Source organism: Pollicipes pollicipes, unplaced genomic scaffold, assembly GCF_011947565.3.
Source record: "Pollicipes pollicipes isolate AB1234 unplaced genomic scaffold, Ppol_2.1 Scaffold_7231;HRSCAF=8579_pilon_pilon_pilon, whole genome shotgun sequence".
Classification (NCBI taxonomy): Eukaryota; Metazoa; Arthropoda; class Thecostraca; order Pollicipedomorpha; family Pollicipedidae; genus Pollicipes; species Pollicipes pollicipes.
The window spans coordinates 40,287,792-40,313,259 of NW_023597034.1; the positions used below are offsets into that span (position 1 = coordinate 40,287,792).

The 25,468-nt window shown below is 48.9% G+C and overlaps 1 protein-coding gene across 2 annotated transcripts; it reads left to right on the forward strand.

The window, feature by feature from the left end:
- Positions 1-1,220: 1,220 nt before the first annotated feature.
- On the forward strand, positions 1,221-7,469 carry LOC119110628 (E3 ubiquitin-protein ligase rnf8-A). 2 transcript variants are annotated; one of them, XM_037234530.1, is made up of 2 exons: positions 1,221-1,349; positions 5,808-7,469. In XM_037234530.1, exon 2 carries the CDS (start codon positions 5,816-5,818, stop codon positions 7,382-7,384), a length of 1,569 nt encoding a protein of 522 aa, XP_037090425.1. In that variant the 5' UTR covers positions 1,221-1,349; positions 5,808-5,815; the 3' UTR covers positions 7,385-7,469. The 2 variants fall into 2 exon arrangements, with proteins under 2 accessions (XP_037090425.1, XP_037090424.1); XM_037234529.1 differs by having other exon boundaries at positions 5,811-7,469.
- The last annotated feature ends 17,999 nt before the right edge of the window (positions 7,470-25,468 follow it).

Genomic DNA, 25,468 nt, shown 5'->3' on the forward strand with positions numbered 1-25,468 from the left:
ATATGTGCACTGCCTTCGATTTATAGTGTTGCTTCGTCTACGCACACTACCAGAATTCTGCAAAAATCACCATTATTTATCTGCCATTAAATTGGCACACTAGGAAGCATGTGACCGGACAAACTAAAATTCACCTATTATATTGGTACCACACAAATTTTCTAATGGAACACATTTTCAACCGCTGCTGGGCATGAGGGACAAATTTCTTCCGATGTGTACACATTGATCACTTGGCCCCTGAAACATAACCGCTGCAAGCAATGGCAGATTCTTGCACAAAAATAGCGAAGCAACATAGCCCGAGCAGCATTCTGCATGACCAGATGCCGGACATCAAGAGCAAACCTGCGGTGCAGGGCAGGGGATAATGGACAGTAAACAGAAGATGGGACACAAGACAGGGCAGGGCGGAGGGCTGCGCAGGACAGGAACCGGGCAGTATGGAGAACACAGTGCACACAAATGACACCATGGAAGTAAGGCAGAGTACGACAAAGGGCAGGGGGGGGGGGGGGGAATGTAAAGCCTACTACAGATGGCAGAATACGAGAGGCGAGAGATAAATCAAGTGTAAGGACAGCTGGAGGAGAGAACGAGACATACTTGCTACTGTCCTGTACCGCCGTACACTTTCCCGCGCCGCGCCGTGGTGCACCGCACCGCAAACGCAACGGAACGGTAGGGCGGGACGGGACGGCCAGAACCGGGCCATGTCGGGCGGGGCAGGACGGGGCGGGACGGAGGGTTACACGGCAGGGTGTTCTTCGCACAGCCTTGTCCTCGGCTTTGTCCTGCTGTCTGCTCTGCTCTGTCCTGCACCCTATTTTGTACTATCTGCCGCCTCGTCCGGTGGCCTATCCTGCTTTGTCCTTTGTCCTGCAAACATTGCATGAACGATGGGAAGGGGGATACCGAGCAATCGGCGCAGCACTCAGTCCCGACTCCCAGTGACGTCACTGACCAGGGGCGCGAGCCGGCTGATTCGTGCCACATGGCACGCCCGCACGCGTTGCTCACGGCGACTGGTAAACTTGGACCCTGAATTCCGGAATGCACCTGGCTGGGAAGACGTCCGCCAGCGCGTGCCGCTCCTCGGGCGCGTCTGGTGCGGCAGCGCGGACCTCTCGCCAAGACGCCCGTCCTGGCCCCGCCGCTGCCATCATGCCAACGCAAATGGCCGGACGGCGTTGCATGACGATGCGACGACAGAGCGGTGGCGCAGGCCGAGTCAGGTGCTGCGCCGTCTGGCTGACACCCGAGACGACCGGGGCGTTTGGGCTGCCACGGACGCGCAGAACAGTCGGCCCCCGCCACTCGCCGGTCACGTGTGCCGCTCTTCCTGCTAGGTACGCCTCAGTTCTGTGCAATTGTGTAGTTCTGTGTTCTGTTAACTAATTGCCGTATGCTTGCAAACGATCGATGAGATAGGAGGGTGCGTGCGTGTATATATTTCACATTTAGATGGTGTTTGAACTGTAATAGACATTTTGAAGATTATTCGGTACAATTTGCAGTCATGCTCTGCTGAGAACCTAAACCGCAGATTTTTTGTAGCTACATGCAAACAAAGATGTGGAGACCTGTTCGAACAAACTATCTCAAGGTTACCCAGGTATCCATGACGCCATATTAGCGTTATTTAAATCCTGGCATTTCATTAGCCATGCAGCGATCAAGGCCAATAAAAATGTCAAGCCATTCACATCTGGCGTTCGTGAACACGATTTCTGCATTTAACGGCCGTTAGTTGGTTCTCAATGAATACTGTGCAGGGATCCATGACGTAATCAAATAATGACGGATTGAAAAACATATTTACTTAACAGAGAAGCTGCGCTGTCTAGATCAGTTGTTCATTTTAAAATAAGCATGAAAATAGTGACGAGCGAGTTGTTTTCATCACCTGATGCTTCCTTCACTATTTTCAACTCGGGAACATTCCCTTTAAAGGGAATACGGGCGGTCATCTGCGCAGACGATATATAGACGCATCAACAGGCATGCGGAAGACGCGGCACCAGCTGACCAGGGCAAACATAATTCTTCGAAGACAACAGCAAACATTTCCACTATGTCCTGTGTTCGTGTGCGCAGCTCATCTTTACTGGGATAACAAAGTGATGGTGCTCTTTATTACTGATTTAGCTTTATAGCCCCGCCATCGCACGGTGTCGTATACATTTTATATTGGTTAAAGGGATTGTTTCATATTTATATGGGGTTTTGAACTAAAGCAGCCACCTTTAACACTTTTCGGTGTTGTTCACAATCTTGTCTTTCTAATGATCTTTCTATCTAGGTCTAATCTAGGTCTTTAAAATGGCACGGCTGGGAATCGCACTGAATGCTCTTTTGGCTACTGCTATTTCAGTTCGAAACCCCATAGAACTGTGGGACACTCGCTGTAAGCCCCCCTCCCAAACAATGAATGTGGGCAAAGACAATGTAGCAAAATAAAACCCAGAAAAATCCCTATAATGCTGGTACACTAGATGCCTACATGAAGACACCACTTTAAGCTTTGCGTCAATGTTGTATTACATAGTACTTTTTGAGTACGTACATAGTATCATATAGAGTTTTCACGAAATAACACCTCAATTGTGACCAAACATGCACTTGGATGTGCAACAGCATTTGGTCGCATTTACCTGTTTGCACAGCCTACCATCTTATAAACCGGGGTTCACACATGGACAATTTTGTGTTCCACCTGTTGACTTCTTTTTGAAGTAGATGTAGGCATTGTTAAACAAGGGCGCACACAGGATTTCACAGTCGAGGAGTGGGAGCAAAGCTTCAAAATAAATTGGAGCTTGCCGTAGGCGGAGTTCTTTTTAAGCAATTGTGTCCTTGGCATCGAGATCACAAATCTGAGTGTCTGAAATGCAGGAGAAATCAGGTTCGGGTAGATCAGGTCAGCCTTACCGGCAGGGCCCCCCCCCCACTTATTTGGAAAAGTGATTCACTTCCTCACGTGCATAAAGCAGATATGTGTCTTTACGCATCGTTTACAGCGTGACAGTTTTTATAATTTTTCCGAATGGTTTGCATGGGTGACTTTGGGCTCACAGTGCCTGCTAAGCATAGCTTGTTGTGTGTACCCTAAACCTGCCACCTAAGTCATGCCGTCCAGTTCGACGGTTAATTTTGCCTTCACCTTTTCGCCAGAAAGGAATGTGGAGGGTTTTACGTGCCGTGTAATGTGGCCGCCCCGGCCTGGGTGGACCTTCGTTAACTAGTCACCAGCTGACCTTTCAACCGTTTTATTCGTAAGGCAATTTAAAGGTAGTGTTCCACGTTTGTATATGGGTCTGAACCAAGGCAACCATTTTAAAGGCAATTTCGTGTTGCTCACAGCCCTATCCTTTTTATTGCTCGAAGCTAACTAGCTCCTGAGCTTGATATCATCGAGCTTCTGCAGACTTTTTCGTGCGAAATATTTCAAGGTCACCCGGGTGTGCATGATACAACGGAAAAGTCATTAGAATACTGTCACTTCACTGGCCAAGTAGCGTTCAGGACAGCGAAAAATATTATCATTGAACTATTCGTGTCTGGCGTATGCCAGCACGATTTCTGGCTTCCACGGACGTCAATTGGCCTAAGACCCCTACTTCATTTAATGGAAGTTCTGAACAAGAATCACGTTTGTGCTAAATGACGCAGGAGCTCGGGCAGTGGTACGACCTATATTGGAAATCAGGCTGTGAATAAAATAAAGTCAGAAAAGCGCCGTGACAGCGTCTGTGAATGCAAGTAAATAGTGTAGAAGCGCCGGAAGAAATGACTGATAACGCAATCAAACGATGACACATTCAGGGGCCTATTGCCAGTTGGTGAAAATGTGTTGTCTGGAGCGGTCTTTTGCACTTAAAACCATTCCTCATCACACCTTATGCTTACCTCATTATCATCAAATGTCGGGCATTCCCTTTTAAAACCCATAGGCGATAGGGTGCAAGATGACGTCGATATTCGGGTCTCCATCGATTTCGCTATAGATGGGCACGCAGCACGGTGTAAACGAACCTTTAAGTGCTAGTGTGCTCTGTTGCTGTCGTATTATCGTGAAGCATTATTGACGTCGTGTTTTTTTATGTTTAGAACATATGAGTTTTGGGCATAAGGTATCAAAAACATATGCTCCAGTATGGACTTCTACGAGCTGGGTAGTCTCGTTCCCATTTCGACATAAATGGGTGTACAGTATTAGGTGAGCGAATCTCAAAAATGAACCACTGGATTAGGCTCCGCAGAGGACATTTGACCGCTAACGTTCGTTTGCGACGTTTAGGGAATTGTAACCTTGGCTACCACCAGTTCCTTGTGTGTGGGTAATCTGGAAGTGATGTACGTTCACTGTTTAGAGCGAGCGACGTGAAAGGGGCAACCATCGGCTGCGTCTCATCCATGGTATTCGTTTGAGATCCACAGACCAAAAGATGCATAAACATATGACCATTTGAGAAATTGGCGCCCCCCATATTCATGAGGTGTGCTGCTTATATCACGTAGAGCCACATTCTGCGCCGACGATTTCCATCACTCCCAAAAGAAATCGCAGTTTTGGATGCCACACGTCGAATCGATTAACACGCGCTCAGGAGGGGGGTCAAATTGAGCCCCCAAATGTTTTTTTTCCGAGTGGGTTCCTAACGGCACGGCGTAGACGCGCCAAATTGTGCATAGCTGTAGACAATTGAATAGTGCATCCTTTGGCATCAAAATATATATGGACCTTGTAAGGTCGCTGACCTATGGCAGGTCAACGTCAGACCATGGTTTCAGCGAAGGCAATTTCCAGGGAATCCTTCAATCTGATCCAACAACAGAGTGTTAGACGAAGCCATACATATCTGAGAGACTTCCGTAGGAGCACAACAGTTGAATGAGCAAATTAATTTGACCAAAGGTCAGGTGTGAAGGTCACACCAAGGTCCAAACCAACCTGTTTTATTACTCAAGGGCTTGCTGTATGGGATAGTTTCTGGTGCTCATTTCGAGTTTATTGACAGCAGGAACTACATTATAAATCCTCCATGAACTTCTTCAGAGGTCAGAATAGGTCATTGACCTAAAATGACGTAGGTCAACATTTTGTTTTAGGAACATACTGCCTAGCGTCATCTTTGTCGCTTAGTCAAGTGCAAAACTCAAAGCAGTCTTGTATGATTTTTGTCACCTTGACGTTCAAAAGGTCAAACAAGGTCATTGACCTTGGAGAGAATGTGACCTTTTGCTTAGAAACGGTTATCTACGTTCTGGGGGGCACTTTGGAAACGAACCTGAAACTTGACCTTGATTGACCTTTTTTGACCCGAAGGTCATGAGCTAGGAATTTAAAACTTTGACCTAAGTGAGTTCACGTACAGGTCAACACACCCTGTGAATTTGGTGTCTCTGGCTTTGTTAGTTCCCGAGATCTCAGGGGGGTCAAATTGACCCCCTCCACCCGAGCGAAGGGTATCTAGTCGGCCACCCGGGCGCGTGTTAAATGTCACTATGATTTGAAACATAAAATGACGCTCTTTGCGCGCTCTGCCATCCTTACCACAGGCCTTCTGTACTCAACACCACGGATGCAGGGTCTTGCGACCACTAACGCAACACATGAGTAAAACAACAATATTTTATTTGCGGTCCTCCAACAAAAATTGTTTCTGTATACCTCATATGGTCGAGACAGGCGTACGCATTCCAGTCACGCAAATATCATTTTCGTATTTCCGCGAGCTTCTCATTGTGGATCCGCCTTCTTCTTCACGTCATGGCACTCGTATGACAATCTGCGTCCGTTTCAGCAGCTGTCATGGCAACCGGAGGAAGGCAAGACGGCCTTCGATCGTCTGAAAAGCAACTCCCTGTCATTTGTTCATATTTCAACAGCCCAAAAGGATGTGACAGGGAGCGTTGTGCTGCTCTTCATATATGCTATCACTTCGTCACCAGTGAGTGCCGCTACGGAGAAAGGTGCCGTCTCACGCATTCGTTGGAAACACCAGGAACACGAAACCGTCTGTTCAGATTGGGATGGACACCCGACCAATATCCAGACCTGCTGAGAATGCTCCAGATGAAGTACGCCCCCAAGAACAGGTTCACTCGGAGCCTCGTTCCGTCTGTCTGCTTTGCGTACAACTGCAACAGCTGCAATAATGGGGAATGTCCGTTCGTACACCTGTGCTACCGCCATGTCATGGGCCGCTGTCCGGGCAGGCAGTGCAGGCAAACCCCGCCGCTGAGTCACAGTCTGGCCAACGCGCACAACGCCCAGATACTGACAGCTTGCGGCTTGGGGGACGTAATCTTCACAAAAGTCATCAGTAGCCTACGAAACTGGCCACTGCGACCTCGGGTTTGTCGCCGGTACAACTCGAACGGGTGTACATTGGCCGGTTGCAAGCAGCTCCATTGCTGTTACTACTTCGCCCGCGGCAACTGCACTTACGGGGCCAGGTGCCGGCATGATCATCATCTGAACAGCTGGCATAACAAAATTGTTCTGGAGTTCTTTGGGCTCAACCCGTTTTACGCACTTTCTATCGTTCGTGAGGATATCGAGACCGCTGGCATTGCTGGAGTAGAAACCCATCCAACTGCCCCCCTGTGCCCACCATCTGGTGGTCACATGCGTCGTTCAGTGCAACAAGAGAACGCAGATCAAGGACAGGAAATTCGAAATGCTCAGGTTATGGATGAGAGGGACGAGGCGTTGCAAAGTTTTTCAAAGATGGCAGAAATCAATCAAGAAAACGAAATTAAGCTCAAAATCGCAGAAAAGGAAAAAGATGCTATTCAGGTGGAGGCGGAACACAAAACACTGCTGGCTGAGGAACAAGGGCAGTTTTTTTCTAAAACATATGAAAAGCTTCTGGCGGAGCGAGACAGCCTTGAGCGAAGTTTGCTGGTCGCTGCTGAAAATAGTTTTGAATATGAGAATATCGTAACCGGCTTAAACGAAAAGCTATCAAGTTTGGAACTGGATTTCGAGAAAACGCAGGACGAACGCCTGGCACAGATTGAAGAACGTCGTAGCCTGCTTGAAGAACATAAAAAGTTGCAAGATGAACTGGATCAGGAGCGTCGTAAGAGGAGAGAGGAGGATCTAGCACGCTCCGAACAGCTGGAAAGCACACTCATATGCAGCGTTTGTTTGGAAATGTTCGTCGAGGCAACAACGCTGGGCTGCGCGCACACCTTCTGCGGCAGCTGCGTTTCATCAGTTGAGCAGGCGAATGGGCTCTGTCCCATGTGCAGGGCACCGATTCGAACAAAAACGCGTTCGATCACCTTGGATGAGATGGTGAGCAAAGCTTTGGAAACCATGAGTGAGGACCGTCGCACCGCCCGACAGATTCTGCTGAACGAAAGAGGCTAGTCTCGTCAGCTTATGCTTAAGGGAATTTATATATGGTACTTTGAGCTCAACGAGACGTGCGCTGAAATACACCAGTACTTTTGGGGACGTTTTGCTGGCGGACATGCAGCCGGTGGTGGCCGCGGAGAGATTGCAGTGCTGTGACGTCGACTGCGACGTCGACTGGTAAGGGTGTAAAACAACAAGCGGGCAATGCCCTATAATATTTGATGCGCATATACGCCTTCAAAATCCTTGCAACATGGCGAAGGGTAAAGCATAACCTGAAATCACTTAGTTTGTGTTATACACCATGCCATGCATGTTGTTTTGTGAACGGTACATATGTAGGTGCGAATTATGGGTGCCAAACTGATAGCAGACTATGCTGAATACAAAGAAGGATAAAAATGGTCCTTGATTGTTGGTATTAGTTGAAATGTAGCTCAGGTATCTTTTCTGTGTATATGATATAGGAGTTTTGCTGTGAATCATGTGGAGCATCTTCATAGATTACACACCTCGGAGGCTGCACAATCACATTGAGCAGCATTTTCTGTGTGATTGAAAACGTTCCTTGCAAACCCAAACAAAAATGAGAGTGATGTTTTGAATGCGTCTCTAGTTTGGCTTGCATTTCTGTTATCTCGGTAAGCGCACATTGCACACTTTGTTAGAAACTCTTAACCCTTTATGTTTTTTCTCAATGTCCAGCTGGATGAGCTGCTCGTGATCTCACCGCATCCATTGGAAGTTGTGATATGTTGAACTATAATGGTGATATGAAGGTTGCTTTGTGTTACATTGCGAGTGATGGTATGGTGTTTTGGTTAGATACCTACATATATACATATATATATGTGTATATGCACACACGTGTATATATATCTATATATATATATATATATATATGTATATATATGCATTTCTATGTATATATATATATATATATATATATATATATCAGGATCATAGTTTGATGACTTATTTTAGACCTTTTCGGTTTCAAGATAACAAGGATTACTCCAAATGACCTGTTACACTTAACCAATTTATTCCCCTAAACATCAAAAGGTTTCCATGAAGTAAGTCGTGTTCTGTTACTGTCTATCGTATCAATGGCTATGACCATTCTCTGACTGTGCGGTTAGCGGCCTCGGCATGAATTTATCAGGCAAAGTAACACCGACCAGTGCCCTACCAAAGGCGGTAACCTTTTTCTGTAAGGCTTTGCGAACATGGTTCTGTCAACCTTTGGTAGTGTGTAAGATGTCAGACCATTGCTATCAAATACCAAAGACGGCCGCCGGCGTAGAGGTGTGTTGCAAGGAAATGCAAGGTAGAAAGATGAAAGAGATCAAGTCTAGTACCGTCTGCTGCATGTAAATACTCGCTGATTAATTTTGTACATGCCGAACAAACCAATGACGCCCATCGCAATGCCTGTATCACGCTCGCACAGCTGTTAACCTTCCAGGCAAAGGCGCGGGTTAGTGATATCAGCAGTGTTATGTGCAGGTGCATAATATACGTCACGGGTCTAATCTTTCGTTGGTTCCCCTCCCCCCCCCCCCGAACCCAGTACGTGCTGGCGAGCTCGATGATGATAGCAGGCGACCTGACGCACCCATTCCTGCCGTGGCTGATAAAAGGCTTCACTGGTGACTCAACCGAGAAACAAAGGCATTCCACCAGGTGGCTCAGCCATAACTACGTACCTATTGAGCACTATTTTGGCTGGTTCAAGGAAGGTGGCCTCGGCTCCGAAACCGGTTAGAAGCAAACTACGGTTTTACTCCAGCTATTGCTTGCGCGTGCGCAATGCCCCGCAGCATCGTGGAGGAGCGAGGAGACACATTCAGAAACGTTTGGCCGGCCGCGGCGAAAAAAAAAAAACAAGAGGCCGGATGCGGGATGTCATGCCGGTAATACGGATTGCACAACAGTCGTCGCAGAACTGACAGACGTCAACTGTGTTTTCATCACTCGGCGCTTCTATCTATGGCAATCACCTGATAGCGTGCGGACCGAGGACCGAAATATCCCGGCCTGCTAAGTTGTCTAGCGATACTCTATCGCACGTACCGCCAAAGGTGAATGTCCACTTCAGACAGCACGGCAGTTGTGCACTAGGATGTGCTATCAATAACAAAACCACGTGAGACAAATACATTTTTTGGTGCATGCGTCCAAAATTACGCGGCACAGCAAAAACTCTTTCCAAAAGCTTAAATTCGTGAGGCGCGAGTCCGTCGAAATATCTCCTTAAACCAACGCCCGGTGTTGCAGTCACCCTACGCTGGGCAGCGTCCGCCGCCGCGGGTAACACCAAGCCGTGGGCGGGAAGCGACCCAAAATACCTTTGCCTATAGAAACGATACTTCCGAGCGCTCCTTAAGCCGTCATACGAGAATGTCCCCGTCTAAGGTCTAATATGAGGATCAGACATTCCCCGCTTGATTGCCATTTGGCGGAAACTTCATGTGCTGCTAAGTATGAACTCGTGCGACTACGCTAGTTAGTATTGCTTTAGACTTTCACTTCTCTAAGACAGCTCACGTGATGCAAACAATGCTATGTAAAGCATATGACTCAGAATATATTGTCTGGTGTACAACTTACTACATACAGCAAGTTCTGCAGCCTGTACCACGGACGTAGAGAGGGAGGGGGGGGGGCGGTAGGGTGACCCCATGCACATCTTGCTCCTTGCCTGGCCTGTGTAGTCGATGCACCGGCCCAAACAGCAACTGTTCACAGACTGGAAACCCAAAACGCGTGTTGGCAGAGATCGCACGGTAGCATAAACACCTTCGCAGCTGGGCTCCGCATATTCTCGCAGTGGAGGCTGTGTGGCTGGTCGGTGCCAGGGAATCAGTTCGGTGAACCTCACAGCCTCGAAATTTACCGCTGAGATGGCGGAGACCCTAGACTGAAGGAGACACACTGTTTGCTGCTCACGAGCGGCGCAACTATCGGAACTGCCTTGTTCACGGACCATGCGGTTCTTATCCCACACCACGTCCAGCAGCAGCTGTTCCGGACTGTTCCCGTTACGCTGGAAGACTGCCTGCACCGTGGCCTATGTGTGCTGCTGCAGGTCGCAGGGCAGCGCGATGCTTCGGAACAAGTTGCGTAAGCCAAAGTCGCAGCCGCTGTTTGCCGGATGGGTGACCATGCCGACACATAGTGGCCGACCACGCACTGGCCGAGGTCCTTGAGACCGTTGCTGGAGGTCTCGGTAGAGACGTGAACTAGGAGCAGACGAGCGGCCATTGTCAACCATCTGAAAACAAAAGCGAATGTATTAGAACAATTCGCTACGAACTGAGCATCAGATGATGCAAAAGTTATTGTGCCTCTTTAGTGTATGTAATTATGCCGATATTCAAAGTCCTTAAATGGAAGGAATGCGTGTAAACAAATGTGCTAGTAAGTATGAACCAACCAGCAAATGATGCGACGTACTACGGCACAAGGTATGATAATAAGTAAATGCTCAACAGTGCGCATATGAAATCTGAATTGATACTTGATCCACTTTAAATATCCATTGCTATAAATTCGAAGATAATGCGTTTTCATATTTACCTGACATGGTTTGATGGTCCGATCCGCCGCTGGGCTGCCACATTTCGGACAGAGCTGTTTTGAACGCCGGAGGCCAGAAGGCACAGCAGGTGATGGTTGGTGCTCAACTGCTGAATAACGTCGACCGGCAGGTTTGGCATGGTCCCCGACCTAGGCTTGAATGCCACAGCTTCCCTCTCCCAGACCTCCACGGCACAGGTCTTGCCGATGGGCCCAGAAAAAAATTTCGATTCCATGGTCGTGCCATCCAAGCTCAGCAGCAGATGGAGGAGGTTCAGCTCGTTGCCGTGCAGGATGGCAGATGAACCAGTGTACGGGTGACTCAGTGGGCAGCTCAAGCAGCCACGCCGAACAAACACGTCGCCTATCGTTTCGGTGTTGACGGCCGTACCATCGCAGCCGAGCACATTGATGTGACCGTCGCACTGCGGGCTCACGGAGTGTAGCTCGTTGAACAAGTGCAGGCGCGGCCGAACTCGGACGTGAAATGAGTCACGTAGCGGCTGCCTGGCTCAGCGATGACAACCACGTGTTTTTCTACGGCATTCTTCTGACTCCGTGTGGCTCATGTAGCTCCTGCCTTCGCGGCCGTCGGAGTAGAGGATGGTCAAACCTGACTCGTGGATTGCTTTAAAATTTTAACACGCCTTCTCCCTTCTCGCGCTGTCTCCTGCGCAGCAGATCTTAGGGTCTAAGGTATTTCATTTGAAGTAGCCAGTCCATCTCTGCTGTCTTGTTGAAAGGCGTTGATGATAGCAGCAGCGGCCCGTTTCGAGCCGCCCTAGCTGTCAACCGCCAGAGCGGTGTTAGTCAGGTCGTTGGCGTTATAATCTACAGTGACAGTGGTCTCAACCAGAACGAACAATCGGCGTCGTCGCCACCTTCTAGCATGTACGGAACCGTATAAGGATCCCGTGCTCTCGGCTGACTCGCCAGCGCTGAGACCACTTGGTCCCGGAGCAGGCTCGGGGTCAGCACTAGCAGCCAGCGCTGGCTCAGCAGGCGGCGCGGGCTCAGCAGTCGGCGGGGAAGGCGACTCAGGTTCAGTAGCAGATACCGCCTCGCTGGCAGCCGAGCCAGGACGCCCCTGGATTTGTCTGGCCATTCTGCGCACTTCGCGAGCCTCCCTGGTCACAATCGCATCCCGGTCAAATGACCCGAGGGTGAGCTTCCGGTGCCTGCACTTGTCCTTCATGGCAACCTCCTCTTGATACACTGTGCAGGCAACTGGGTATGGAAAGCCGCAAGGAGGCTTGCACTTGCATTTCGCGACGTCAAGAAGGTTGAATTTTACGGTGGCGACGTTGCTGTGCCACTCTCTTTCTTTCTTTGATTTCTTGCTGATGATTCTGTGTGGATGACATCAATCCTTCTCGATCAATTTTGTCAAGTATTTTAGATCATGAACAGGGATCGCTTCGTTGGCCCCCAGTACCCTGATTTCTAACGCCGCGGTCTTGAAGATGGTATTAATGTGATTCCTCTTCGACTCGCCCAGCCACCTGATGTAGCTCAAGGCTTTCTTGTAGTCGGAAGTTGATCGTGGGACACTAGAGCCGAGTGGCCTATCACAAAACGTTTTGTGCGCGACCGTGTAGCCCTCGGCATGCTTACGCAAGTAATTGTCCCAAAAAATATTTTAGTACCGGCAAAACCAAACTAATTAACACATCTCCCACGCAAAAAGCGCATAAATTGCAAATCAGCATTACAATGATGCGTTAGCAATATCAAACTTGAACCCAACCCGGTCTGCTGGAGCATTCTCATACCTGCACAGCTTTGGGCTGTACCAAAATTGATGTTCTTTACTAAAAAATCAGCTTAAAAGCTGTTTTGACAATGTTTTGCTGGTGCTCTTCATGATATCCCTTTCATTCTTAATCCATCAAGTACCAGTAGTGTGGAAAGTGACTTGAAAGTGCTTTGAGTCTTGTTGGAGGACGATCCCAGTGCCTTAAATAGGTGGCGCTAGTATCGAATACGATTTTCTTGGCCTCTCAAAGAAAAACTGCTCTCGCCTCACGAATATCAACATTGGTGCGGTGCGACAGACCCGAAAGTTTATCATTAATCCGTGTGCCAAGGAAAAACTTTGTCTCAGCTGATTCCGAGAAATTCAGCCCCTCGATGACACACCCTATTGTGCATGTATAAAACACATTAGCATAAATGCGATGACCATGCGCTCGGTGCGACACTCACGCTAAGCTAACGAAGGCCGCCGAGAAATACAAAAAACCTATAACAGTATGCAAACGATGTATTCTGAGACTGAAGCCTGATCCGCACTCCATGAGTGGAGTGCGACTGTCACCGTCATGGACGTTGTCTACCCTCTGAAACGTCAGGGACCTACTCTGCACGGTCCCTACTCTGTAGGGACCTACTCTGTACGGCGGCCAGACACCTCCAGCGGACGGCACGGCACGCGGTGGCGGCCCATTGGCAAACACTCCGCTCCGCACCCCGCGGTTGTTGTGTACAGACATATACACAATGTGAACAAATCAACGTGCATTTTGGTATTTAAGACATCAAAGCTGGCAGATCAGTCATAAGCTAACCCAACTGTTAATTTGTGGGATTTTGGGGTCGAATTAAACCCACACCACCCAGCCCACCCGAGCGCGTAATATTCAGCCAGCCACCCGGGCGTGGGGGCCTAAAATTTCGTGGTCGTCCTCACTGCCTTAGCCCACGTTCAGTACGTCTAGAGACTCGCTAGCACAGCAGAATACCTACTACTCGATCAGCCTCCCTATTCACTACACCAACAGGCACCTGCCCCTGCCTATACTAAAAGTTTGGCTTATATCTGCTTTTTCTGATAAAGAACTGAAGGACCATTACATTTTCTCCGCACTTACGCACCTCAAAACCTGTTGGACAATTTTGTTATCACCCCGTTTACATCTCCCGGATGCGCCCATAAATTTTCGGTTATAATGGTTTGTCATATTGATAAGTCTTGAAATCATTAGCTATCGATCTGCGTCTGTTTTATCGAAACCGGTTTGTAAACGTGACAATTGTGTCGGATCAAAAGTACATTGGAGTTCCGGGCTTCAATATCTTTCGACCTGAAGAAGAATTCCGTGGACATGTATTTTTCATAGATCTAGATTGCATCGAGAGAACCCTTGATTATTCTATCTCGCTCTACATTTCTCTCTAACCAGCGGTATTTCCAGACATAATAATAGGCGCTTTCCAAAATGTTAATAGCTTTAGTTTTCCAAAATCGACTTAGCAATGTCAAAGTTCTCAGATGGAGAAATCTGACACCCGCCCCCCCCCCCCCCCCCCCAGCGCCAATGGCAGTATCGGCGAGACCGACCGCAGTGAGCTTAAGGTGCGGAGAAGATAATAACCGTCCCGTAGGAGGCTCTAGATGGCCACCATCAGGCACTTTTAGTCAGCGGCGTAGGCAGGGTTTTGCCCAAGAGGGATCCAAATCAGATCATAAGAGCCGCTTCAGCCAAGGGACCGCGCTTCAACGCTTGGGGGTGGGGCTGCTTTTTATTTAGGGAAGACTTTATAGGCTCAGTACCCTATTTTGGTGTTCAACTCTCGCGGGCCAGGTTTTCTTTGGAAGCCCTACTGGTGTCTTAATCTGCCAAAAATGAGCGGGGCCCCGCAACCTCCAGGGAGGGCGGGGAGGGGGGGGGGGAGCAATGTCTGCAAGTGCCAAAGTGCCCTCTGCCCTTGGCCACGCCATTGCTATTAGTCGACAGGAGGGCCAACACGATCAAAAGTAGGCTCCACCAGATGCCTAGGATATCCCATGAAAAATAGGAATCCCAGTCATCAAACAGAGGCGCCACAGGGCTAAGAGGGATTTCATTCCATGGAAGTTCATGTATTTAACTTCACATGCCTTTCAAAAAGTTGGGAAAATTCAAGCGGATAACTTTAGATAGGGAAAGGGAAGGGGGTCCCAAATTTTCTTAGCAGGCCCTCAAGGCCTCCTTGACACCTTTGGGAAAAGTTTTGGCGCCGATCGTTAGGGTTAACGTATTAACGACATTCGGTTGGAGCCGGAACACGTAGCTGAATTTAAATGCCGATATCACGCTCACTTCCCAGAAAGCATTTTGTGTCGCCGTAAACAGTGTCTGTGGGGCGTACAGATACCGGCCGACACCTCAGGGGAGTCAGCGGGAAACGTTTCATCATTCCTTAAAAACACCCGTAAAAATTCATGTACCTTCCGCGTGCACCTCAAAAAGTGTTTGTGGGGTACACAAATTCACCTTTATGGGAATCAGTAGGAGGTCTGACATTGAGGGAATGCCCCAAAACACCCCTCTGAAATTATGTCCACCTGCCATACATGTCTAGAGGCCTTTGACAGGAGTACCCATTTTTGGCCAACACCTTCAGTGGAAACGGTGGGGTGTCTGACTCCGTCCGTATAACTGAAAAACACCCCACGAAAATCTATATTTCTTTCAGTGTATTGAAATCTCCGCTGCCGTAACCCTCACCAGCATACTGCCTCGGGGTCCTTCCACGCGTCAGGGCTGAAGAAAGCAAGCGACGCTTGCAATGCAGCCACAGCGCTGTGCTGCTGTGCATCTAGTTAACCGTAGAATTACGCTGCATACCGCTGCTTTCGAGACGAAGAGCGATTTCACGGCCCAAAAGCATAACAGCACCGATCGCTAATCTACATTTCCTGCAACCTGTTCAACCAGACAAGTTGAAAGAGAATGCTGTGTTTTATGTGACATAGTGATTCCGTGCTGTTGCCCTACGCTGTTTTCTGACTAAGGCGCTGTGAAGGCAGGGATGACGCACGCCGTATCCGCTTTCAGATAAGTTTTAAAAGCAGCAGAAATCGACATTTCCATAACAGCCTTGTCGCAAGGTGCGCCGAGTGGAAGATGATCAGCGTAACTGCAGACTGACTAATCTGGGAGTGCTTCGCTCCCCGACACTTTTTAACTTCTTTGTGCAGGTTGGTGCGCACACCCTGAAGCTAACATCCAAGTTGCGCCATTCACTTCAAAGTAGAATAAGTACTATATAATATATATATATATATATATATATATATACTGAAGTGCAATTTTGCCTACGTTCTTTCACCAGTCAGGACTACGGAGTGTATTACGTACCGCACAATGCCGCGGTGCGGCTGCTCCAGGCTGGGTTGACACTCGTTAGCCAGCTGACTTTTCAGTTTAACTCGGGCCAAAAGATGCGCCTGCTATGGGACTTACCTAGTGTCGCTGGATTGCGAGTCAAACATCTTTCCCCCCTACCACGGAGACACCTGCCATCATTCGATTTCGCTGAAGCTAGCCGGTCAAAGCCCCCCATGTCAGCGATGCAGGGTTGACATGAGAGGCCCAATATGGGAGCGGGACGTACCCGTAGTGCGATGTAAATGACGGAGAGTGCTCTCCCGTACGGGTACCCTACTTCGGGTTGCGTGGGAGGCGCCGGATGGGACTCCGGCAGGGCGACCGTGGGACCGACTCATGGTTGTCGGCCGCAGCATGTTCGCCGGTTAATAAGGACGTTGCGAGAATTCAGGATGAAGAGATGTAGGACGAAAACCAGAAAATGTCCGACACTTATGGTAATAATTCATGGAAGTCATTGTACGTTTTTGTGCTTGTGCCAAGAGGTCACAGTTCGCACGTTTCCTCAAACACCAGGACCCCATGCAGATGCTGCCGCTCCGTTCCCGGCGCGACGGTGAGCCTGTGCCGGGCGAGGTCCTGTCGCGTGACGTGCACCAGCACCAGCCGTCCGCTCAGCTTTGAGTGGAGATGATCTTAGCGCCGGACGTCACATGCTGATAGCACGGGCTCAGCTCAGGCCCAAGTACACTGATAACACTGCAGCAAAGCCTTACAGTGGATGTGGTTTTGTAACCTTGTAAGGTAGCCAAGATGCTAACAAAGGAAATAGTTTCCTTCGCAAGGAGAAAAGTGGGCTGCAACCATGACCATAGCCCTTTCGTATAGCTTCAGCTCTGATGCTGACATCAATATTAGGGTGTGTTATCGAAGAGGTGAATCTCTTGGAATCAGCGAGACAAAGTTTTTCCTTGGCACGCGGGTTAATGATAAACATTCAGGTCTGTCGCACAGCATCGATGCTTTATGTATGTCATCGATGCGATATATATATACATATATATATATATATATATATATATATATATATATATATATATATATATATATAATATTCGAGAGGCGAGAACAGTTTTCTTTGATAGGCCAAGAAAACCGCATTCGATACTAGCGCCACCCATTTTACGCACTGGGATCATCCTCCAGCAAGCCTCAAAGCAGACACTTTTCACACTACTGGTACTTGACAAATTAAGTGTGAAATAATATCATGAAGAGCACCGTCAAGACATGGCCAAACAGCTTTTAAGCTATCTTTTTAGTAAAGAACATTAATTTTTGGCAAAACCCAGAGCTGTGCGGCTATGAGAATGCCCCAGCAGACCGGGTTAGGCTCAAGTTTGTTACTCCTAGCACATTATTGCGATGTTGATTTGCAATTTATGTGCTTTTTGCGTTGGATATATGGGCTTATCGGTTTAGTTTTGCCGGTACTGAAATATTTTTTATCGAACAGTTACTTGCATGAGCATGTCAAAGGCTACATGGTCGCGCACAAAACATGTTTTGACAGGCCATCCGGCTCTACTGTCCCACCACCAGCTGCCGACCATGGGAAATCCTTGAGCTGCATCAGGTGACTGAGCGAATCAAAGAGGGATCTCACTAATACCATCTTCAAGACCGCGACGGCAGGAATCAGAGTACTGTGGACCAACGAAGCGATCCCTGTTCATGATCCAAAACATTTATCAAAATTGATCGAGAGGGATTGATATTATCACAACAGAGCTACAAGCAATAAATAAAAAGAAAGAAAGAGAGTGACGCAGCAACGCCGCCACCGCGAAATTCAACAGACTTCTTGATGTCGCGGAACGCAAGTGCAAGCTTCAGTGCAGCTTTCCATACCCAGTTGCCTGCACAGTGTATCAGGAGGAGGTTGCCATGAAGGATCAGTGCAGGCACTAGAATCTTACCCTGTGGTCATATGATCGGGATACGATCGTGACTAGGGAGGCTCACGAGATGCGGAGCGTGACCAGACAAGTCCATGGGCGTCGTGGCTCGGCCGCCAGTGAGGCGGTGTCTGCCGCTGAACCTGAGTCGCCTTCCCCGCCGAATGCTGATACCGCGCCGTCTGCTGAGCCAGCACTGGCTGCTAGTGATGACCCCGAGCCTGCTCCGGGATCAAGTAGTCTCAGCGCTGGCGAGTCAGCTGAAAGCACGGATTCATGTATTCATTCACGGTTCCGTTCATTGTAGAATGTGGCGACGACGCCGGTTGTTCGTTCCGGTTGAGACCACTGCCACTATAGATTATAACGTAAATGATCTGACTAGCACCGCGCTGGCAGTTGACAGCTACGGTGGCTCCGAACGGGTCGCTGCTGCTATCATCGCCTTTCAACAAGACAGCAGAGATGCACTGGCTACTTTAAATCAAATATCGTAAATCTTAATATCTGCTGCGCAAGAGACAGCAGGGGGGGGGGGGGGGAAGGGACGGCTCGTCAAAATACTGAAACAATCCACGAGTCAGGTTTGACCATCCTCTACTCCGACGGCCGCGAAGGCAGGAGTTACATGAGCCACACGGAGTCAGAAGAATGCCGTAGAAAAACACGTGGTTGTCATCACTGAGCCAGGCAGCCGCTACGTGACTCATTTTACGTCCGAGTTCGGCCGGGCCCTGCACTTGTGCAACGAGCTACACTCCGTGAGTCCGCAGTGTGACGGTCACATCAATGTGTTCGGCTGCGATGGCACGGCCGTCAACACCGAAACGATAGGCGACGTGTTCCGGCTGTTTGAGCTGGCCGCTGAGTCACCCGTACACTGGTTCATCTGCCAGCTGCGTGGCAACGAGCTCAACCCCCTCCATCTGCTGCTGAGCTTGGACGGCACGACCACGGGATCGAAATTTTGTTCTCGACCCATCGGCAAGATCTGTGCCGGAGAGGTCTGGGAGAGGGGCGTTGGGGCATTCAAGCCTAGGTCGGAGCACGTGCAAACTTGCCGGTCGACGTTATTCGGCAGCTGAGCACCAACCAGCAGCTGCTGTACCTTCTGGTCTCCGGCGTTCAAAACGGCTCTGTCCGAAACGTGGCAGCCCAGCGACGAATCGGACCATCGAACCATGTCAGGTAAATATGAAAACGCATTATCTTTGAATTATGGCAATGAGTGTTTAAAGTCCAATTATCAATCGATATGTCACGTGCTCACGGTCGAGCATTTACTTATTACCATACCTTGTGTCGTAGTATGTCGCATCATTTGCAGGTTGGCTCATGCTTATTAGCATATTTGTGGATATGTATTCCATCACATTTGGGGACTCTGGGTATCGGCACAGTCACATACACTAAAGAGGCGCAATAATTTGTGTGTGATCTAATGCTCAGTTCGTAGAAAATTGTTCTAATCTATTCGCTTTTGTTTTCAGATAGTTGGCACTGGCCGCTGGTTTGTTCCTAGTTCATATATCTACCGAGACTTCCAGCAGCGCTCTCAAGAACCTCGTCCAGCGCACGGTTGGCCACCATATGTCGGTGTGGTCCGCCATCCGGCAAAACAGCGGTTGCGACTTTGGCTTACGCAACTTGTTCCAGAGCATCGCGCTGCTCCGCGACCTGGGGCAGCACGCATAGGCCACGGTGCAGCCAGTCCCCCAGCGTAACGTGTACTGGGTCCGTCCGGAACAGCTGCTGCTGGACATGGTGTGGGAGGAGAACCGCATGGTCTGCGAACAGGCGGCTCCGATCGTCGCGCCGCACGTGAGCAGCAAGCCGAGGGCCTTCTTCAGCCCAGGGTCTTCGCCATCTCAGCGGTAAACTTCGGGGCCGTGAGGTACATCGAACTGATTCATTGGCACGGGCCAGTCACACAGCCCCCACTGCGAAACCTCCGCGACTGCGTGCTGCGAAACAAGGTGCAGGCACCGCCGGCTATCATGCCCTACCTGGTTCACACTAGAGGTGCGACGCAGCGCCGCACTGCCGAGAAGGTCTGGGGCTGGAGCTGGAGCCTCGGCAATATATGGAGCCCAGGTGCGAAGGTATTTCTGCCACTGTGCGATCTCTGCCAACACGCGTTTTGGGTTTCCAGTCTGTGAGCAGTTGCTGTTTGAGCCGGTGCATCGACTAGACAGGCTCCGTAAGGAGCAAGACGTGCATGGGTTCACCCTACCGCCCCACCCCCTCTCTACGTCCCTGGCACAGGCTGCAGAACTTGCTGTATGTATTGGGTTGTACACCAGACAATATATATTCTATGTATATGGATAAATTCAATGCCGCAACACCTCTACAAGCTCAAAATGTGGACAGCATCATAATGAAGTGGGAAATCGTCTTTGAACACCCTACAGCATGGGTGCTAGTGTTTCCTTCAGTGTGCTGACATCACTGCCTTATCATATGCAAGCGCAGACCTAAAGATAAAGCCAGATATAAATAAATCTTATTTCATTAGGAGTCATTGGGTTTAAAGAATACCAAAACATCGTTCTCTCAAGTACAAACCTCGCACGTACACTCCCCATCACATGAAATCAATACAAACCACTGGCATACACCACCAGTGATCATACCCATTTCAAGCGCCTGATTCACACCCTGTTGTCAAGTAAGTGTAATCCCACACTTGCACAACCCGCGGGACTAGCAATTTTTTTCTTCAAGCTTTTTTCGCAATTTCTGCACAGATTTTTGGGTTATAATACCGCATTTAGCCGTGAGCTCCCTTCAAAACAAAGCCCCGACGAGGGTTCCTGGTAATCCAACTGAGGAGGTTATGCTTGAAGAACGCATTTTTTTGCTCAATATTTCAATTTGTCTTAAAGTATGCGTTAAGTATTTGGTAGTATATATATATATATATATATATATATATATATATATAATTACTGTAATATTTCCCTAATTTTGTGATCCCTTGCTAACCAATAAACCCGCACAAGGCTCTTTGCTCTGGTACACGAGGCGCCGACCGAACTGTCGGTATGAAGTACATCAGAAGAAAAAGAAAAAAACGCCAGCAGGAGAAAAAGGCAAATTTTCCGTCGCGTCTAATGTTTTAATAACATTCGGGATAGTGCCGTTCTTTTTTCGGGGCCGTACTTTTTTGCAGACAGTAGCGTTCTCTCCTTATAACATTGACCTATGGTCTAGAAATAAGGAAAAACATCCCGCAATGCTGTGACATCGGAACACAGCAAGCAGCAGCAGCACAAAAACACAGCAGCACAAAAACGACAAAAACGAACGCTGTTAAGAACTAATTGGTGGCAAAATTGCGAAAATTTAAACAAATTACAACAGACCAAACCATGTTACAACAGACCAGCCCAATAAGACGAAACTCGAAGCTTAGTATTGGTCTATGATCACTAACGCTCGCAGCGTGAGCTTGTGAAGCGTAAGTGTCAAAAGTTGACTTTTCGCTGTATGAGCTTGCTGAGCCAAAGGATATTGCTAAGCGTAAAAGCTTTAATCAAGATAGTTTAAGCAGGTGATAAAATCATGCTTCAAGCTGGACTACACCAGTGCTGACGTTAAAGTACCCTGGTGACACAATGTTTTTCCAACGTACATCAGCTCAGTACCTTTCACAAATTTTTCGGCCAAGATTCATTTTACATGCCAAACAGCATAAAACACCAAATATGGTCACAGCATCTTGAGGCAAACAGGATCCGTTTGCCACGCAGCGTTTTAAAACGTCGTCTGTTTGTAAAAAACGTCGTCGTCTGTCTGTAAAACGCCCGTCTGTTTCAAATCTTTTCCGTCGCAAGGGCAGTCAGCGGGAAGACGGGGCGCCGCTCTCGATGATTTTGCATATTTATTGGAGTGTGTCATCAGTAACAAAACCACGTGAGACAAAGAAATTCTTTGGTGTTGGAGCCCACAAGTACACGGCATAGCAAAGGTCCTTCCCAAAAAACCCAAATTCGTGAGGCGCGAGTCGATTAAAATATCGCCACAAGCCGACGCCCGGCGTTGCAGACACCCAATGCTGGCCGGCGTCCGCAGCCACAGGTAACACCAAGCCGTGGGCGGCAAGAGACACAAGATATCTTTGCGTAAAGAGACCATGCTGCCGAGCGCTCCTCAAGCCGTCGTGCCAGAATGTCCCTGTCTAAAGTATAATATGCGGATCAGACATTGCCCGATTGATTGCCTTTTGGCGCAAACTTTACGTGCTGTTGAGCATGAACTCGTTGTACGAATATGCTGGTTAGTATTGCTTTAGACTTCCATTTCTCTAAGACAACTCACGTGATGCAAACAAAACTATGTACCGGATATAACTCAGAATATACTGTCTGGTATACAACTTAATACATACAGCAAGTTCTGCAGCCTGTACCACGGACATAGAGAGGGGGTGGGGCGGTAGGGTGACCCCATGCACGTCTTGCTCCTTACCGAGCCTGTGTAGTTGATGCACCGGCCCAAACAGCAACTGTTCACAGACTGGAAACCCAAAACGCGTGTTGGCAGAGATCGCACAGTGGCAGAAATACCTTCGCACCTGGGCTCCATATATTGCCGAGGCTCCAGCTCCAGCCCCAGACCTTCTCGGCAGTGCGGCGCTGCGTCGCACCTCTAGTGTGAACCAGATAGGGCATGATAGCCAGTGGTGCCTGCACTTTGTTCCGCAGCACGCAGTCGCTGAGGTTTCGCAGTGGGGCTGTGTGACTGGCCCGTGCCAATGAATCAGTTCGGTGTATCTCACGGCCCCGAAGTTTACCGCTGAGATGGCGAAGACCCTGGGCTGAAGAAGGCCCTCGGCTTGCTGCTCACGTGCGGCGAGACGATCGGACCGCCTGTTCGCGGACCATGCGGTTCTCATACCACACCATATCCAGCAGCAGCTGTTCCGGACAGACCCAGTACCCGTTACGCTGGAAGATTGGCTGCACCGTGGCCTATGTGTGCTGCGTCAGGTCGCCGAGCAGCGCGATGCTTCGGGACAAGTTGCGTAAGCCAAAGTCGCAGCCGCTCTTTTGCCGAATGGCTGACCATACCGACATATGGTGGCCGACCACGCACTGGACGAGGTTCTTGAGAGCGCTGCTGGAAGTCTCGGTAGAGATTTGAACTAGGAGCAGACCAGCGGCCAGTGCCAACTATCTGAAAACAAAGGCGAATAGATTAGAACGATTTGCTACGAACTGAGCATTAGATCACACACAAATTATTGCGCCTCTTTAGTGTATGTGACTGCGCCGATACCCAGAGTCCCCAAATGTGATGGAATACATATCCACAAATATGCTAATAAGCATGAGCCAACCTGCAAGTGATGCGACATACTACAACACAAGGTATGATAATAAGTAAATGCTCGACCGTGAGCACATGACATATCGATTGATAATTGGACTTTAAACACTCATTGCCATAAATTCAAAGATAATGCGTTTTCATATTTACCTGACATGGTTCGATGGTCCGATTCGTCGCTGGGCTGCCACGTTTCGGACAGAGCCGTTTTGAACGCCGGAGACCAGAAGGTACAGCAGCTGCTGGTTGGTGCTCAGCTGCTGAGTAACGTCGACCGGCAAGTTTGCACGTGCTCCGACCTAGGCTTGAATGCCACGACGCCCCTCTCCCAGACCTCTCCGGCACAGGTCTTGCCGATGGGTCGAGAACAAAATTTCGATCCCGTGGTCGTGCCGTCCAAGCTCAGCAGCAGATGGAGGGGGTTGAGCTCGTTGCCACGCAGCTGGCAGATGAACCAGTGTACGGGTGACTCAGCGGCCAGCTCAAACAGCCGGGACACGTCGCTTATCGTTTCGGTGTTGACGGCCGTGCCATCGCAGCCGAGCACATTGATGTGACCGTCACACTGCGGGCTCACGGAGTGTAGCTCGTTGCACAAGTGCAGGGCCCGGCCGAACTCGGACGTAAAATGAGTCACGTAGCGGCTGCCTGGCTCAGTGATGACAACCACGTGTTTTTCTACGGCATTCTTCTGACTCCGTGTGGCTCATGTAGCTCCTACCTTCGCGGCCGTCGGAGTAGAGGATGGTCAAACCTGACTCGTGGATTGTTCCAGTCTTTTGACGAGCCGTCCCTTCCCCCCCCCCCCTCCTGTCTCTTGCGCAGCAGATATTAAGATTTACGATATTTGATTTAAAGTAGCCAGTGTATCTCTGCTGTCTTGCTGGAAGGCGATGATAGCAGCAGCGACCCGTTCGGAGCCACCGTAGCTGTCAACTGCCAGCGCGGTGCTAGTCAGATCATTTACGTTATAATCTATAGTGGCAGTGGTCTCAACCGGAACGAACAATCGGCGTCGTCGCCATTTTCTACCATGAACGGAACCGTGAATGAATACATGAATCCGTGCTCTCGGCTGACTCGCCAGCGCTGAGACCACTTGGACCCGGAGCAGGCTCGGTGTCATCACTGGCAGCCAGTGCTGGCTCAGCAGGCGGCGCAGTATCAGCAGCCGGCGGGGAAGGCGACTCAGATTCAGCAGCAGACACCGCCTCACTTGCGACCGAGCGACGACGCCCCTGGATTTGTCTGGCCACGCTCCGCATTTCGCGAGCCTTCCTAGTCACGATCGTATCCCGATTAATGACCCAGGTTTAAGGTTAAGGTTTAAGAGGGCAAAAATGGTGGTACAAATAAGATTCGTGCTTCAAATTGTCTCCTTCATTCCCTGTGAATTGTTCAGGCTTGGTTGCATATCAAACATGTTTGGGCGGCTGGCGAATTAATCCAATTTACTTATGAAGTGCGTACAAGTTTTCAGTTGGAGCATGTTGCAGAGAAATTGGTCAAAATTTTAAGCCGCAGATAGCTTCTCTAAAGACAATCGAAAAGGAAGGACAAATAAAGTGGTATCACACTGGTATGATACCAAGAAAACAAAAGTGGCTAAATAAATATAAATACTAGTACTTTTCTTGCAAAATTTTGTAATCAGCTGATTTGAAATAAAATCTGTTAATGTAAGTGCTCAAATAGTGATATTCATCTTGTAAGTTTAAATTAGAAGACATTTCTTGAACTTTTCACCCATGCATTTCCGGAGTGATGTAATTTAGTGGTAAAGTTTCCTCAGGAAAAAATAAATACGCTGAGTAAAATTATCTACCAGGCCTTGCTGGTGTTTGCACCAGGCTCTGCTTTCGTGGCGTGGTGGTGAGACAAAAAAAGAGGGGGATGCGTGAAAACCTTGCATTTGGCACACAGCTGCAGATTGTGATGCATTTTGTAAACAAACCAAACTTAATGCGTGCAAGCGGCTGGGGTCGCTGGGGTTCTTGGGCTTGGAGGTACCTGGCGCCCTTGCTCTGTGTATACATAGACATGATTCAAATGTAGGTGAGGCAGGGCATAGCCATAGGTGTCCAGGTTCTGCGGAAACTCGTTTATGCTTGGTGGTTTCAAGTGAGCTC